Below are 14,206 nucleotides of genomic sequence, written 5' to 3' on the forward strand. Positions count from 1 at the left end.
CTTCTCATCCACGGACTGTCACTCCTGGATGGTTTGTTGTTTGCTGTTTGTTTTTGCAACTTTTCATTCCAGAAATAAAAATGTGCTTTCAAAATCAACCAACCAACCAATCAACACTACTGAAGTTGGCACATTTGAGCTAATTGTTTTCCTTTTCATTTAGACTTATTTCCTACTGCGTATGAGGTGGCACTTTCAAGTAAATCTTTGGTAATTCCTAGGCATCAAGCAATTGCCTTCATTTCCCAGCGGGGCATACTAAAGTGGGCTCATTTGGAGAGAGAACGGCAATAGCAGTTTTTATATGGAAGAAAACTGCCTTTTTTTTTCCCTGACAATCATAATCCACTCATGCTTTAAAAATGCATTTCAAAATCAAAAGGACTCTGAGAATCTGGAATGTGCTAGAAGAACGTATTAAGACAAATTTTAGCAGCCGGTTTATCTATAATCTAGATAAACCTCTTGTTTCTCCTCTCCCTAAACTGCCTCAGCCACAGACAGTGTGCTTCCTGGATATGAAAGAATTAAGCCTGCCTTGAATTAACAGAAGTAACAGGAGTACAGAGAAAATGTCTTCCTTTTTTCCTTGTCTCCACTGTGATTCTCTGACTTGAATTCACAGTGGCAGAAAGAAGGAAAGGTGGGTGCTCTGGGTGGGGAGCACCGCCTGAGGAAAGGCCTGGAGGCCAGCAGGACACGGGGGCCTCTGTCTGCCCAGCCGGACTGCGGCAAAGCTGACACAGGCTGGCTTGGTCTGGGGAGCTGGATTAGGGAGGCTGAGCAGAGGGCTTCTGAGTGGTGCCTGGGGAAATCCTGAACCACTTAAATGAGCCATTTAAATCTGACAGACAAATTGGTGTTTTAAGAAGATTTACCAGGCAGTGATGTGCAGGGTGAGGTAGAGTGGATGGGGGCAGTGTGAGTGTGTGTGTGTGTGTGTGTGTGTGTGTGTGTGTGTGTGCGCGCATGCGTGCGCGTGCACTCGAGCACGCTCAAGCACACACTGGGGCCAGGGAGATGGAAGTAAGGGGAGAGTGAAACTAAAAGAATAAAGCTTCTGCTTTGAGTCCACACTTACTGAGCACCTACGGTATACATTGCCTTGAGCCAGGCACCACCTTCAAGCATACTCTCTCTCAGCAAACAGAACCAGCATCTACCCTTTTGTCCAAGCGGAACCTTAGAGTCCTTGACACCTTTCTTTCCTTTTCTCCCGAGTAATCAACTCCATGCCTTTTACACCTTCCTCTTCTCCCTTCTCCCCACTGCCCTCTCTTCTGGATTGAGTCCCACTCTGACGCCTTCTTCATCTGGCTGCTGGTGAGGGTGAGGATGGCCTTCCCGAAATACATAGAATCAGGCCATGTCCCCCAGCAGAAACCCTGCAGTGGGTCCCTCTTGCCTTCAAGGTAAAGTCCAAAGCCCTCAGCAGAGCCGGGAGACCCTTGGTGCCCGGTTCTGCTCAGTTCTCCCTCCTTCCCAGGGTGCTCGGCTCCCCCAGCTTGCATCTCCGGAATCGGAATCAGAATCGCTGTGCAAAAATGCAGCCAGTCATCGTGCGAGGTTGCCCTCTCTCTTCTCCCTTGGGATGATAATAGCCTCTATTCTACCCCTCTCCTCTGGCTCATTCTTCAGAATGTGTTTAACAGCCCCTTCCTTCCAGCTCTTTCGGGCCAACAGGTACCTCCTGGGTGCTTTGGAAGAACTGTTTCTATGGCTGTCCTAGAGCTTATCACCACGTATTGTCTCTGGCATTGCTCTTTGGCATTGCTCTTTGGCATGTGAGCTTCTGGAGGCATCTTCCAGCAGCTGCCCCTTTCTCTTCCCCCAGCACCCTCCTGACACATAAAAGGTGTTTAGTAATTAGTCATCAAATGAGAATGGATGAATTTCAAGAAGCTGGGCAGCGGGGCTGGGAGGGAGTGTTGGTCCCACATTACAGATAAGAGAAACTGAGAGCCAGGGAGGGATTTAGCAATTGGTCCAAGGCTTCTCAGCTTCAGGGCCCAGAATCCTCTCCAGGGTTGCTGATTTCTGGTTTAGGGGTCTTCCCTCTTTCTTTCAGTCACGAAGTGGAGATGGTCAAGGAAAACAGCTCTGCAAAGCACCTTCAATTCTGGCTGATGGTTCAGAAAGCTACCCGTGGGGCCATTTCAGGAATGAGTGCCACAAAAGATGAAAAGGCTTTCCTCTATGAGTCAGGGATTTCATAAACTGGAGTATATTAAATAAATTGGAGATTGCAAAAGCCTAAGGGCCCAAATGAACAATTTTCCAACATAATTTAAACATTTACTTCACTGAAATTATTCAAAACACAAATCCTCCATTTCTGAAAGTCAAAGGATCTAGCTGCATGTGTTCATTGCTGTTTTTTTTTTCCCTCTTCACGCTAATGAATGTTCTTTGCCTACCTTTTTTTTTTTTTTTTTTGATTGACTGGAAAAACCGTGTGGCAGGATGATAGATATTGTTCATTTAACTCCAGCATTTACTTTTCCCCTAAACCATAGCTCTGTTCATGATCGATCAGACTTCTCCCCCATTTAGCACCCATGTAAAACATTGCAAAAGATTGGGTCTGCGGCTCCGATAACGTGTTTGCAGCAATCTGTTCAAGACGCCACAGCCATGCCGAGTGGCATGGAAGCTCTTAATGAAACGGCGGCGGATATTAGGGTTTTATGGACTGGAAAACAGTACAAATCAAAGCACTTTGCTTACTGTTTATCTGTTTAGAACATTTTTATTTTCTAAACCTAGCAATGTTCATCTTTTCCATCCGGCATTTCGGTTTGGTTCTTTACATATTGATTTTCCCGTTCACTGGTGTTCTCCGATGAAGTTGGAGCAGCCAGGTGTGCTGTGTGAATGAGGTGCCAGGGTGCAGGACTGGGGGCATTCTCTGCCCGAGACCCCTCTCCTCAAGGGCTGGGAGAGAGTAGGGCTCGCCATGTAAAAAGATCACTGTACCTCGCTTCCCCTTGTGGGCTTTCCCCCTTGAACCAGCAGGGTTGACCTTTGAGCATCTCAAAATTTACATACAAATCTTACAGCAAAAGTAGCATTCCCTTCTTAAATCTTATGAGGAAATGTGAAAGACAGGGTCTCAGCAGGAAACTGCTAGTCCCTCAAAGATGGAATGGGGGGTCAGGGGGGAGAGGGTGTGAGGGTGAGAACTGAGCATGGGCCTGGGGAGGTACTAGAGCAGGGAGGGAGCAGGGAAGAAGCACCTTCCCCTTTCTCCTCCAGCCCTCAGATCTGCTTGTGCCCCCCCCCCCCGCCCCCCAAACCTGGTCCAGTCAGTGGCCAGCAGCCAGGGGCCTTGTGAGGAAGCCCTGGGGGCAGCATCTCAGAGCAAGGAGCAAGTGGAGTGGCAGGGAGTCAGATCAGACAGGAGGCGGGGTGAAGGCAAAAGAAGAATGAGCAGCATGGGTGATGTTGCTTTGGGGACTAACTTCTTAGAACCCACTCCTTTGGGGAGAGGAAGGGCTTGGCTGGCTACATCCCTTGACCCTGACTTTATTCTAGAGAATTAACACTTCCCCACAAACCAGCTCCAGATTTGGGCCTATCCCCCATCACAGTGATAGATTCAGGGATAGGCTCATGGTCTAATTCAGGCTGAGGCCCAGGTGCAGAACTTTTCTTTGTTAGAACCGTTGGGAAAGTCTTCTCTCTTTTTTTTCTGGTGGATCCGAGGCTAGGACTTTGGTAGCCGTGTACCATGTGGTGAGGCCTTAACCAAGGGGAGCGCACAGGAGAAAGCAGCATCCCTGGGGGTGGGGAGAAAGCCAAGTCCTGATACTGTCACTGAGCCCCTGGATCAAGCTATACCTGACACACTCATTTCTCAGTGAGGTGAGCCAATACACTCCCCTTTAATTGAGACCACTTTTCTGTTTGGAGCAACTGAAAGAATCCTGGCTAAGAGAGAAAATCCAGATTTATCACCAGAGCCAAGGCCTGCCTCCCTACAGCTGTGTGGATCTCACGTGAGGCACATCTAATCACCAAAGCATGCAAGAGACAATGATTGTCCTGTGTACAGGAAGATTTTCATGTGTGCATGCGGCTACACTCAGGCAATGGCATTTATGCCAGCATGTACATTTCTCAGACACAAAAGTCTTTCTTCTTTGAATATCAGAATGGCATGGACCTCATATGTCACAGAGACAGCAACTTCCAGGGTAATTACATAGATATGGTCATAACCATAGCAACCCAGCAATTCTGAAATGTAATGTCATGCAGATCACTGCAGCTCAGGGACACGGATGGCACTGTGGTACCTGCCCAGGCCTGTGGGTTTTTATTTATTTATTTATTTATTTTTGTGGTGGCTTTTCTTTTGCTTGAACAGAAGGGCTTCTCACCACGCAATACTCTCATCAGCCAGTGATTCCCAAAGTTTTGAATTTTATGGGCCAGAAAAATGTCCAAAAACAGGACTGTCATAAAGTTGCCAACTTAATTTTGCTAAGAAGAGTTCACAAAAGAGATAAACAACTGCCATCTACTGTCACCATCGTTTCCTAAAAGAAAGGACATTTTCACATGTCGGAAAGGAGGGAATCAAGGAGAAGCCCTTGAACTGAGCACATTTATCTTTAAGAAAGATGCATGACTTCAGGGATGCTGTGTCTGGTGGGACACTTGTGCGTGGCGAGGCTGTCTGGGTGAGGGGCATGCAGGACCTAAATCCAGTCCTCGCCCTGCCTGCCAAGCCATGTGCTCTGCATGGTCTCTGTCCGCTTGGATGAAGGGGCACTTTTTTCTTTACACAAAGGGGCTTCCTGCTTTCCAAGCTGTGTGCTGACAGGGCTGTGTCTGCCCAGAGAGGGCAATCTTTTCTAATCTGTGCAAAACACTTTTGAGCTGGCAGTGGCCCTGCACTACTTTGTTCCACGGTAAAACATTTCACTGGGGGCTGTGCTTTAACCAGTGCCTGGCACGTAGTAGGTGCTCAATAAATATGTATTCAATGAATGTTGGAGAGCTGAGAGAAGCTCCATCAAGGGCCGTTCCCAGGCTGCAGGTTGACATTTGGGGGCCCGGCGGTCCTCGGCAACACAGCTACAGGCATCACATTTCATGTCCTTTTCTCCTCATACTCGTGTCGAAATGGAAGGGAATGAGGAGCAAGATCAGGGCAGCCCCTCCTGCTTCTCAGTTCTTGAGAGGACCAGAAAGAAGCCAGCCTTAAAGGATTGCTTTATGCCAAGTGGACTTTGTACAGTTACCTCTTCAGCTTGTTTCACAGCTCAGGTAACAGAGCCTTTGAAGGGTTAAAGCATACACTCTAGTTCACTGGGTGGCAGAGTGAGATTTCAAGGATTTGGGAGAGAGCTACACTGGGGTACTGTCCTCCAGAAATCCTGTATCCCTTGGAAACTGCTCAGTCATGGTGTTTGTGGTCACTTTTCAGCGTGTCTGTCATCAACACCCCCTCCTCCCCATCAACTCCCTGACCACCCCCACCCCCATCTTATGTCTGCTAGTCACAGATACCAGGACTGGAGTTCCCATCGTGTGCAGCGGAAATGAATCCAACTAGGAACCATGAGGTTGTGGGTTCGACCCCTGACCTCGCTCAGTGGGTTAAGGATCTGGTGTTGCTGTGAGCTGTGGTGTAGGTTGCAGATGCAGCTTGGATCTGGCATTGCTGTGGCTGTGGTGTAGGCCAGCAGCTGTAGCTCCGATTAGACTCCTAGCCTGGGAACCTCCATATGCCATGGATGGGGCCCTAAAAAACAAACAAACAAATAGACAAAAATACCAGGACTCTGAGAGGGTGTACTCATTTCCCGGGGCTGCTGGAACAAATTGCCATAAACTTGGGGTCTCAAAACAACAGAAATGTCTTCTCACAGTTTTAAAGGCCAGAAGGCCAACATCGGTTTCACCAGACTGAAATTAAGGTGGAGGCAGGGCTGTACTCTCTCCAGAGGCTGTAGGGGAAAATCTGTTTCCTCTCTCTGCCAGTGCCGGGAACGACACTCTTCAGCTCATGGCTTTTTTCTCCACCTTCGAAGCCATCTGCACATCCCTCTCGGCTTCCATCATCACGTCACCTTCTATCCTTTAGGCGAGAGTATGATCTCTCTCCTCGTCTCTCTTATAAGGATACTTGTGACAGCACTCAGGGCTCACAGAGATCACCCAGGATGATCACCTTATCTCAAAATCCCCAATCATATCTGCAACAGTTTTATCAGGTAAGGTAGCATTCACGGCTCTTAGGGGTTTGGACTTGATACTGTTGAGTGGCCATTATTCAGCCTACTGCAGAAGGTCAGTGACTTGCCCAAGGTCATGTGCAAATGTGGGGTTCAAACCCAAGCAAACTCTCTTCTGACCACGCCTAACCACCCCCCAGCTATCCTGCCGAAGGGCCAGCAGCCCAGACCCGTGTTTCCATCAGGGGAGGCCATGACTTGAGATCCAGGCATGGCTATTCACACGAAGCCATTAAATGGCCTTTAGTATAGTTGGCAGTGACAGGGGAAGGAAGAGAGTTCTTCTTTTTTATAAAAACAAATTTAACCTGCTCACCCTTCTTGGCAGCTAGGCCAGGTCTCTGCCATTTTGCAAAGTAACGATGAGGAATTATTTGTTTGTTTTGCTGTTTGTAACTCATCATTGAACCTGGGACCTATTAATAAATTTAAATTTGTGATTGAGGGATAGAGATGGGGAAGGAAGGAAGGCTCTTAAGGAAGATTAATGGTAAATACCCAGGAACTGTGTTTTCTTCTCGGCCACATCTCTACTCCTGGCTGAAGACAGTGGAAGTCTGGTCTCATGGGGGCCTTAGGGCTGCTGAGTGCGGAGGCTGGACACAGGTGCCTACTGGTCTAGTCACTTCTTGGGCAGTCAGGAAACTCTCTTTTATCAGATGCTTTTCTTGCCTTGCCCTGTACTTGCAAGCCAGAGAACAGAGTGAAAAGAATGAACAGACAGGATGCGGTCTGAACGACATAAAGGTTCCGGCTTTAGAAGAAGAGAGAACAGGCGTTCCCATCGTGGCTCAGTGGTTAACAAATCTGACTAGCATCCATGAGGATACAGGTTCGATCCCTGGCCTCGCTCAGTGGGTTAAGGATCCAGCATTGCTGTGAGCTGCAGTATAGGTCGAAGAGTGGCTTGGATCCTGAGCTGCTGTGGCTGTGGTGTAGGACGGCAGCTGCAGCTCCAATTTGACCCTTAGCCTGGGAACCTCCGTATGCCAAGAGTGCAGCCCTAAAAAAGCAAAAAAAAAAAAAAAAAGAAAAAAAAGAAAAGAAAGAAGAAGAGAGAACAGAACAATTCACACATAACATTTATTGCAAGTCTTCGCAAGCCAGACATGTATTAACCCCCCTTCACCCTGTTTCACAGCTGAAGGAACGAAGGCCTGGAAAGGTGAAGGAACTTGCCTAAAATAAAATCGCTAGTAAACAGTAAAGCAAGAACTTGAACCCAGGTCTGTCTGGCCCAAGGCCATGTCCTAGGTGATTGATTTCAGAAGGCCCTAATTATCCTAGTCTTGCCCCGCCTGCTCTTTAGTATAGAGGGCAGGTGCCTAGACTCTGGAGGCAGAGTACAGGAGTTCAAACCCTGGTTCTACCACCTCCAGGCTCTGTTACCTTAGCCAAGTAACCCAACTTCTCTGTGACTGTGTTTTCTCGTGTAAGACATTGACATTCATAGCACCTACCTCTTAGAGTTCTTGTAAAAAATTTAATGGATTAATATAAGTAATATTTGTGGAACACTAACTGGCTCAGAATAAGTGAATTGTCATTATCGCTACGTCAAAAACTTAGGCAAGAGAATCAATTTACCACTGGGACTTCACTAAAAGTCACTGACATCCAACTAGAATGAGATGCAATTACCAGGTAAGAGACAGTAAAATCTACCTCTTAACTGGTTAAAAAGTGTCCAGTGAAAAAAAAGACAAAAATTCACAACCCCACCCCCCAAAGCCTGGAAGAACTGAATAAAACAATAATTATAATAAAATGTGTGTCTGTTTTCCTTTATCTCCTTACTGATTTCAACAGAGTGAAACTTCTTGTTAAAAGCTCTGATGTGTTTTCCAGAAAGCAGGATCTCATCTCACGCCATAGTCCATGGACCTGCCTGGGAAGAGTTTCCTGGATGATTAGCATGGCCATGTCACACCGTGAGGACTGCTGCTCCTTCATTCTATCACCCACTGCAATGTGACCCTGCCAACCAGGCTGCAGAGTCCATGCATCAAGTCTTTCCAGAAACTGTTTGTCAGGAGGCTGCTCTATGCGTGTACCAGCCTGGATGTGGTCAGGGAGGCAAAGGGTGTAGAAGGCATTGCCCCCACCCTCCAAGAGCTGCCAGGTAACTTAGAGAGTCAAGTCACTGCACGGAAGTCAGATGACAACTTGAGCTCCAAGTGGCAGCACAGGAATATAGACAGAGCATCGCTAAGGGTCACTGTTGGCTGCTGAGGGGGGAATGTGCCAGAGGAGGTGGGACCCGAGCTTGGAAGAATTGTCGGCATCTGGATGAGGAAAGAGCTCAAAGGAAAGAGCATGCCATGAGAGGGGACGGGAAGCAGCAAAGGTGCCCAAGGTGGGAAATGCATGTGGAAGGAGCAACTCCTGCTCTGGGCACTGGGGGGTGTCCCTTCCTTTAACTACTTGCTCCGTGTTTCCCGTAGGAAGCCTCTGGTGGCCAGTCACAGACAAACCTCTCTCCTACTGATCTAAAGTTTGTAATTCAGGTGTTGGATGGTGGGCTCAGGTAGCTGGGCGTCTATCAGTACAATGCGATTCATGCCTGTAACTGGAGGAGGATGAAGCAGGCTAGAATGGCAGGAAAGTAAACAAAAAAGAAGATCAAGAACTTGGAGAAGAAAGGGCTTAAGAATGAACCGAGAACTTAAAATGGAAAACATGTTAAAGTCCTGTTGTGATTTGGCTGGTTTTGCCTGGGCGTCGTCTGCCCTCTCATCTGACTGAAGAGCTAAAGAGCTTATCCCCCATCGTTCACTCTCTTTGGGGTCTGCCTGTCTGCAGAGAAAGGTGTGTGTGCTTGGCTCTGCTCTTTGTAAACATGGCAGTGGGACGAAGCCTGTGGCTTTTCCAGAGATGCCTGTTTAGGGGACCATGTCTCCCTAGCTCTGAGGCTCAGTATTAGGGGGCCCTGTGGTAATGGAGCTCACATGTGGCTGGTGAAGCGTGAGCAGAAGTGATGAGGTCACTCTGAGAGTCGGCATGGGGCATGCCATACTCGCATTTTCCTCCCCGCCACCGTAATGGGCAGTGCTCAGATAGAGTCTGTTCCAACTGCTGGGTTTCCGAGTGACGATGATATGGATTGGACCTTCTGCCAGCCTACAGTGGATGTGTAATATGAACCAGAAATAAACCTTAGTTTTTATCAGCCGCCAAGACTCCTGGGTTGTTTGTTACTGCAGGCATAAGCTACCTGTCCTGACTAATACAAAGCCTATTGCTACTGCATGTCTAAGACACTTTTTCCAACAGCCCTATGAGTAATAGATTGACAGTGGCATCTCCATCTCCCTCTTCTTTTTCCCTTTTCTCCAGCTCTGATGGGATAGAGGCGATTATTTGGCCTCCCTTGTACCCTGACAAGAGTCCAAGTCTGCAGAACCTCAGGTAATAATGAATCTTGCACCTCAGTCTACAAAAAAGGAAGGATGGAAGCATCCGTAGAAAATGTATTGGTGAGCTCTGATGTTGTGAAGTGAGTGGAAGATTATTTAGATAAACGGATTAATCTGATTGAAATGGTTCCCAGAAGTAAATGTCAATGAACCAGACGTGGTAATTTCTTGCTCATAAGTAGTGTTAGTATGCATGTGATTTGAAGTTTATGTTAAAACACAAGCACAAGATTGCCTCTTGGGCTGTGGGTGGTGTAAATGGGATGGGGCTGCCATGAGTGGGAACTGTTCGTGTCAGATACGGTTAGCTCAAGCAGGATGATGGGCGAGACTGGAGGTTCCTGGAATATGGTTGTGAATCATAAACAATAAGACAAGGCCAGAAACATATCTTTTGTATAGAAATTAACTTCGAGCTATCTGTAAACATCTGCTAAGCAAATTCCAAGTGTGCTGGAGGTTTTGCTTTGTTGCTTCAGAATAACAAGTGTTGCCTTCTGAGGGAACAACTGCCCTCTTAAAATGTGTGTGTGGGATCTTAGGAAATAGTTGCTCAGTCATGTATGTGCACGTTTCCCAAACTGGATTGCTGTTAAAATGCGTGCTCAAAAAGAGTTCTTTCAATTAACAAACAAAAAATCAAGGAAATACTGAGTTACAATTAAAGAAATTTATTTCTTTTCTTTTTTTTTTGCTTTCTTTGCTTTCTTTTTTCGTTGGCGGCGGGAGTGGGAGGGGTGCGGGGGGGCGGGAGGTATAGGGTGTGGGGAGGGAGTGGTAGTGTGGATCTTCTGCGTGCCTGCATTCCTCCTTCCTCCAGTCCTTAGTTCTTCCTCTTCTTCTTCCTTCTCTTCCTCCCTTCCTCCCTTCCTCCTTCCTTCCTTCTTTCCTTTCTTCCTTCTTTTTGTCTGCACCTAGAGCATGCAGAAGATCCCAGGCCAGGAATTGAGCCCATACCATAGCAGTGACCTGAGCCACAGCACTGACAACACCAGGTCTTTAACCTGCTGAGCCACCAGGAAACTCCTAAAGGAGTTTCTTTACTGTAGAACTTCTCAGAGGCTTGAAAACATTAATGTTGATTGTGATGCTCTAGGAGTATGCAATGATCACAGCTTCCCAAACTTTCTGACCACAGGACTCATAGATATGTAGATAGATAAAGAGATGGACAAAGGGGTGGATTGATGAAAGGATGAAGGGATCAATATGGGTATAAATATAGAAATATATTTAGCACTTCCCTGGACTATTTGTAAATAAAGACAAGTACTAAAGGAACCTATACGTATACCTTTGACTGGAAAACAGACCTCCCTTGATATGAACTCTTACTGTGCAAATAAAACAAGCAAATTAGATTAGGATGGTTTGGGGTGCAGCAAACAGGCTTCCCTTTAAAGAGGACTTAAATGATGGAGTTCTCATTGTGGCTCAGTGGTTAACAAATCCGACTAGGAACCATGAGGTTGCAGGTTTGATCCCTGGCCTTGCTTAGTGGGTTAAGGATCCAGTGTTGCCATGAGCTGTGGTGTAGGTCGCAGACGCGGCTCGGATCCCACGTTGCTGTGGCTGTGGTGTAGGCTGGTGGCTACAGCTCCGATTAGACCCCTAGCCTGGGAACTTCCATATGCTGTGGGTGCAGCCCTAGAAAAGGCAAAAAAATTAAAAATAAAAAATAAATAAAGAGGACTTCAATGATAAAAATATCTATTATGTCACATAAAAACCTAGAGGAAGGGTGATTTCTGGATTGGTTAATTCAGCAGCTCTGGAGTATTCCCATGAACTCAGAGGTTTTGTTTCTTTCTGCTCTGCTCATCACAAAAGCAATGCCTCCCTCCCGATGGCAAGATGTTGCTGCAGTTTCCAGCACTGGGTGGATGCAACTTCCCTCAGATCTGGTGGGAAGCATTTCCTCCCAGGTGGCTCCTGGTTTAGGAAAGACACCCTTTCCCAGTAGCCCCTGGCAAACTCTCCTTTAGATTTGCACACCTGTGCCCTGAATGTCGTGAGAGCTAGGAAGGGGACTCTTTGGCATTTTTAGTCTCCATTGTAGGAGATGGGTCCTACCAGCAAGGAGAAGTGTGGTGGGGGCGGGGAGTCTCAGCAGATTTCATAGGCGGGCAACCAGGAGTGTTTATCACACAATTGTGTGATCTAAGTGCTTTGTCTGGGTTCTTCGAAGAAAGAGTCTATGGTAATATTGCACACACACATACATGAACACACACACACACAGACACACATATACATTTAAAATGGAGGAGGAGTTCCCGATGTGGCTCAGCGGGTTAAGAACCTGACCTAGTGTCTGTGAGGATGCATGTTTGATCCCTGGCCTTGCACAATGGATTAAGCCTCCAGCGTTGCTGCAAGTTGCGGTGTAGCTCCCCGATGTGGCTTGGATCCTGCGTTGCTGTGGCTGTGGTGTAGGCTGACAGCTGCAACTCTGATTCAATGCTTAGCTTCCATATGCTTCAGGTATGGCCCTAAAAAAATAATGCGGGAAATACTGAGTTGAATTTACAGAGGTTTGTGTTATATATATGCAACAAAAAGGTTTATTATAAGGAACTGGTTCACATGATTACAGAGGCCGAGACGTCTCAAGACCTGCAGTGGGAGACCCAGGAGAGCAGAGAGTACAATTCCAGTCTGAGTCCGAAGGTGGGGAAGACTGATACTCACTTTTCTGTTCTGTTCAAGCCTTCGGTGGCTTGGCTGGGGCCGCCCACCTGGGGGAGGGCAATCTGCTTTCTTCTATCTACAGATTAGAATGCTCATTGCATCCAGAAACACCCTCACAGACACACCCAGAATAATGTTTAATCAAATATTTGGGCACCCCATGGCCCAGTCAGGTTGACACATAAACCTAACCACCGCATTCAGGCAAGTTACCTCTTCAAACCTTAGTGACTTCATTAGTAAAAGGACTTGTCTGATTAGTGGTTGTGAGAATAAAATGCACTAACATGTTTAAAGTGCTTAGCACAGTATCCTGTACCAGCACATAATTAGCTCTCAGCACAGATTTGTTTTTAAAGCACAAAATTGGACTTGTGAGAGTAATCACTGCAATTTCATTGACTCTTTCTCTCTTTTGCTGCCAGAGCCTCTGTCCCCTGTAAATGCTGAATCAAAGACTCCCAGGGGACATCACACATAGACTCAGAAATTAGTCTGTCTCCTGCAAGTTGCCACACAGCCATGGCATTTCTCTCCTACCCTGGCCCCTTGCAGATGTCAGGTGTCTTCCAAGTCACCTGAGGTAAGAATACTCAAATCCACCCTGAGGGTTTGTATGCCAATCCCCCGAGGGCACCCTCGAGGATTCGAGAGCTGGGTTCTGAGCAGAAGTGGGCAAAAATCCCTCCAATCTTTCATGAAAACCACTCCTTCAGCTTCTTCTTCAGCCCTTCTCTCCACAACTCATTCATTTATTTAGCAAATACTTAATGAGCATTTGCTACATTCCAGCTGTGTGCTAGACAGTAGCTCACAGATGGTTGGCAATTGGGCTGAACTACAGGTGTCTATTGAGTTGGCATTGGAAGACCAGTCAGGCAGATTCTGCCTCTTCCCCAGACCCAGATGCCAAGAGGCCACAGTGCTTGCTCTCCTGTAGCCTTGGCAGCTAAAAGGGCTAAGGGGGAGGGTGGTGGCATAAGAATTATGCAGTGCTGACCTTTGAGAGTAAGAACCATTGCTTCTTAGTGTCCTGATCTCTACACTGGATATTCTGCTGGCTTCTGGCTAGTGTGCTATTTTGGATCAGAGGTGGATTAAAACAAATAGAGCTTCTTTCTCTTTTCTTCTTTTATCCGCCCTCTTCTGAGATTTTCTGTCCATGCCTGGGCATGAAAACACCAGAGGATGGGGAGCTGAATTTTCTTTCTCCTTCCATCCTAGCAAGACTGTATTTTAAAGGAAAAACAAGGTTCTAATATTGGTCAACCTTGCCAGTGATATCACAGCTTAAGTTGATTGGGTTCTAAATTCAGGGAGCATAGGAAAGATCATCTACCATCAGAATAACCCTTGAGAACTCTAAATCCCGTAGGTATGATTTGTGGATCCCAAGTTATAGCTTAATATGTCCAACACAGCAGTTTTTCTGTGAACATGGAAACAGATTGCTATTTCTGTACTTGAGCACCAGATGAGATATTCAGCTTGTGTTTAGGGATCATAATAAATGCAAACTTGCTGTGTTTTTTCTTTGTTTTATTTTAGCTAAGTGTGAACAGTTTGCATATATTTAAATAAGTGTTAGAATAATGTGAACTCACTATAGAGGACATCGCTGATGAATAATGTGCCAGCCATTTATATGTCATGGAACATTTAGGAAATATTTTGAAATCACTTCAACTTTTTCTCCAACTTTTTACTTTGAAAAATTTCAAACCTAGAAAAGAGTTTAAAAAATAATGTAATATAGCCAAGATATGGAAACAATCTAAATGTCTATTGACAGATGATTGGATAAAGAAGATGTGGTATATATCTACAATAGAATATTACTCAGCCATAAAAAAG

The 14,206-nt window shown here is 46.3% G+C and overlaps 1 protein-coding gene across 2 annotated transcripts in view; it reads left to right on the top strand.

Annotated features, from left to right (window-relative positions):
• Positions 1–9,781, top strand: part of LOC125125270 (uncharacterized) — a 239,499-nt gene extending 229,718 nt beyond the window's left edge. Inside the window, exon 4 of one of the 2 annotated variants that reach the window (XM_047776079.1) lies at positions 8,094–9,417. In XM_047776079.1, the coding sequence (XP_047632035.1) occupies positions 8,094–8,155 (62 nt within the window). In that variant the 3' untranslated portion in view covers positions 8,156–9,417. Of the gene's footprint in view, positions 1–8,093; positions 9,418–9,581 lie in introns of those variants that run through there. The other variant, XM_047776082.1, reaches the window with a different exon arrangement.
• Positions 9,782–14,206: the final 4,425 nt, after the last annotated feature.

The sequence above is a fragment of the Phacochoerus africanus genome, chromosome 4, assembly GCF_016906955.1.
Source record: "Phacochoerus africanus isolate WHEZ1 chromosome 4, ROS_Pafr_v1, whole genome shotgun sequence".
NCBI lineage: Eukaryota > Metazoa > Chordata > Mammalia > Artiodactyla > Suidae > Phacochoerus > Phacochoerus africanus.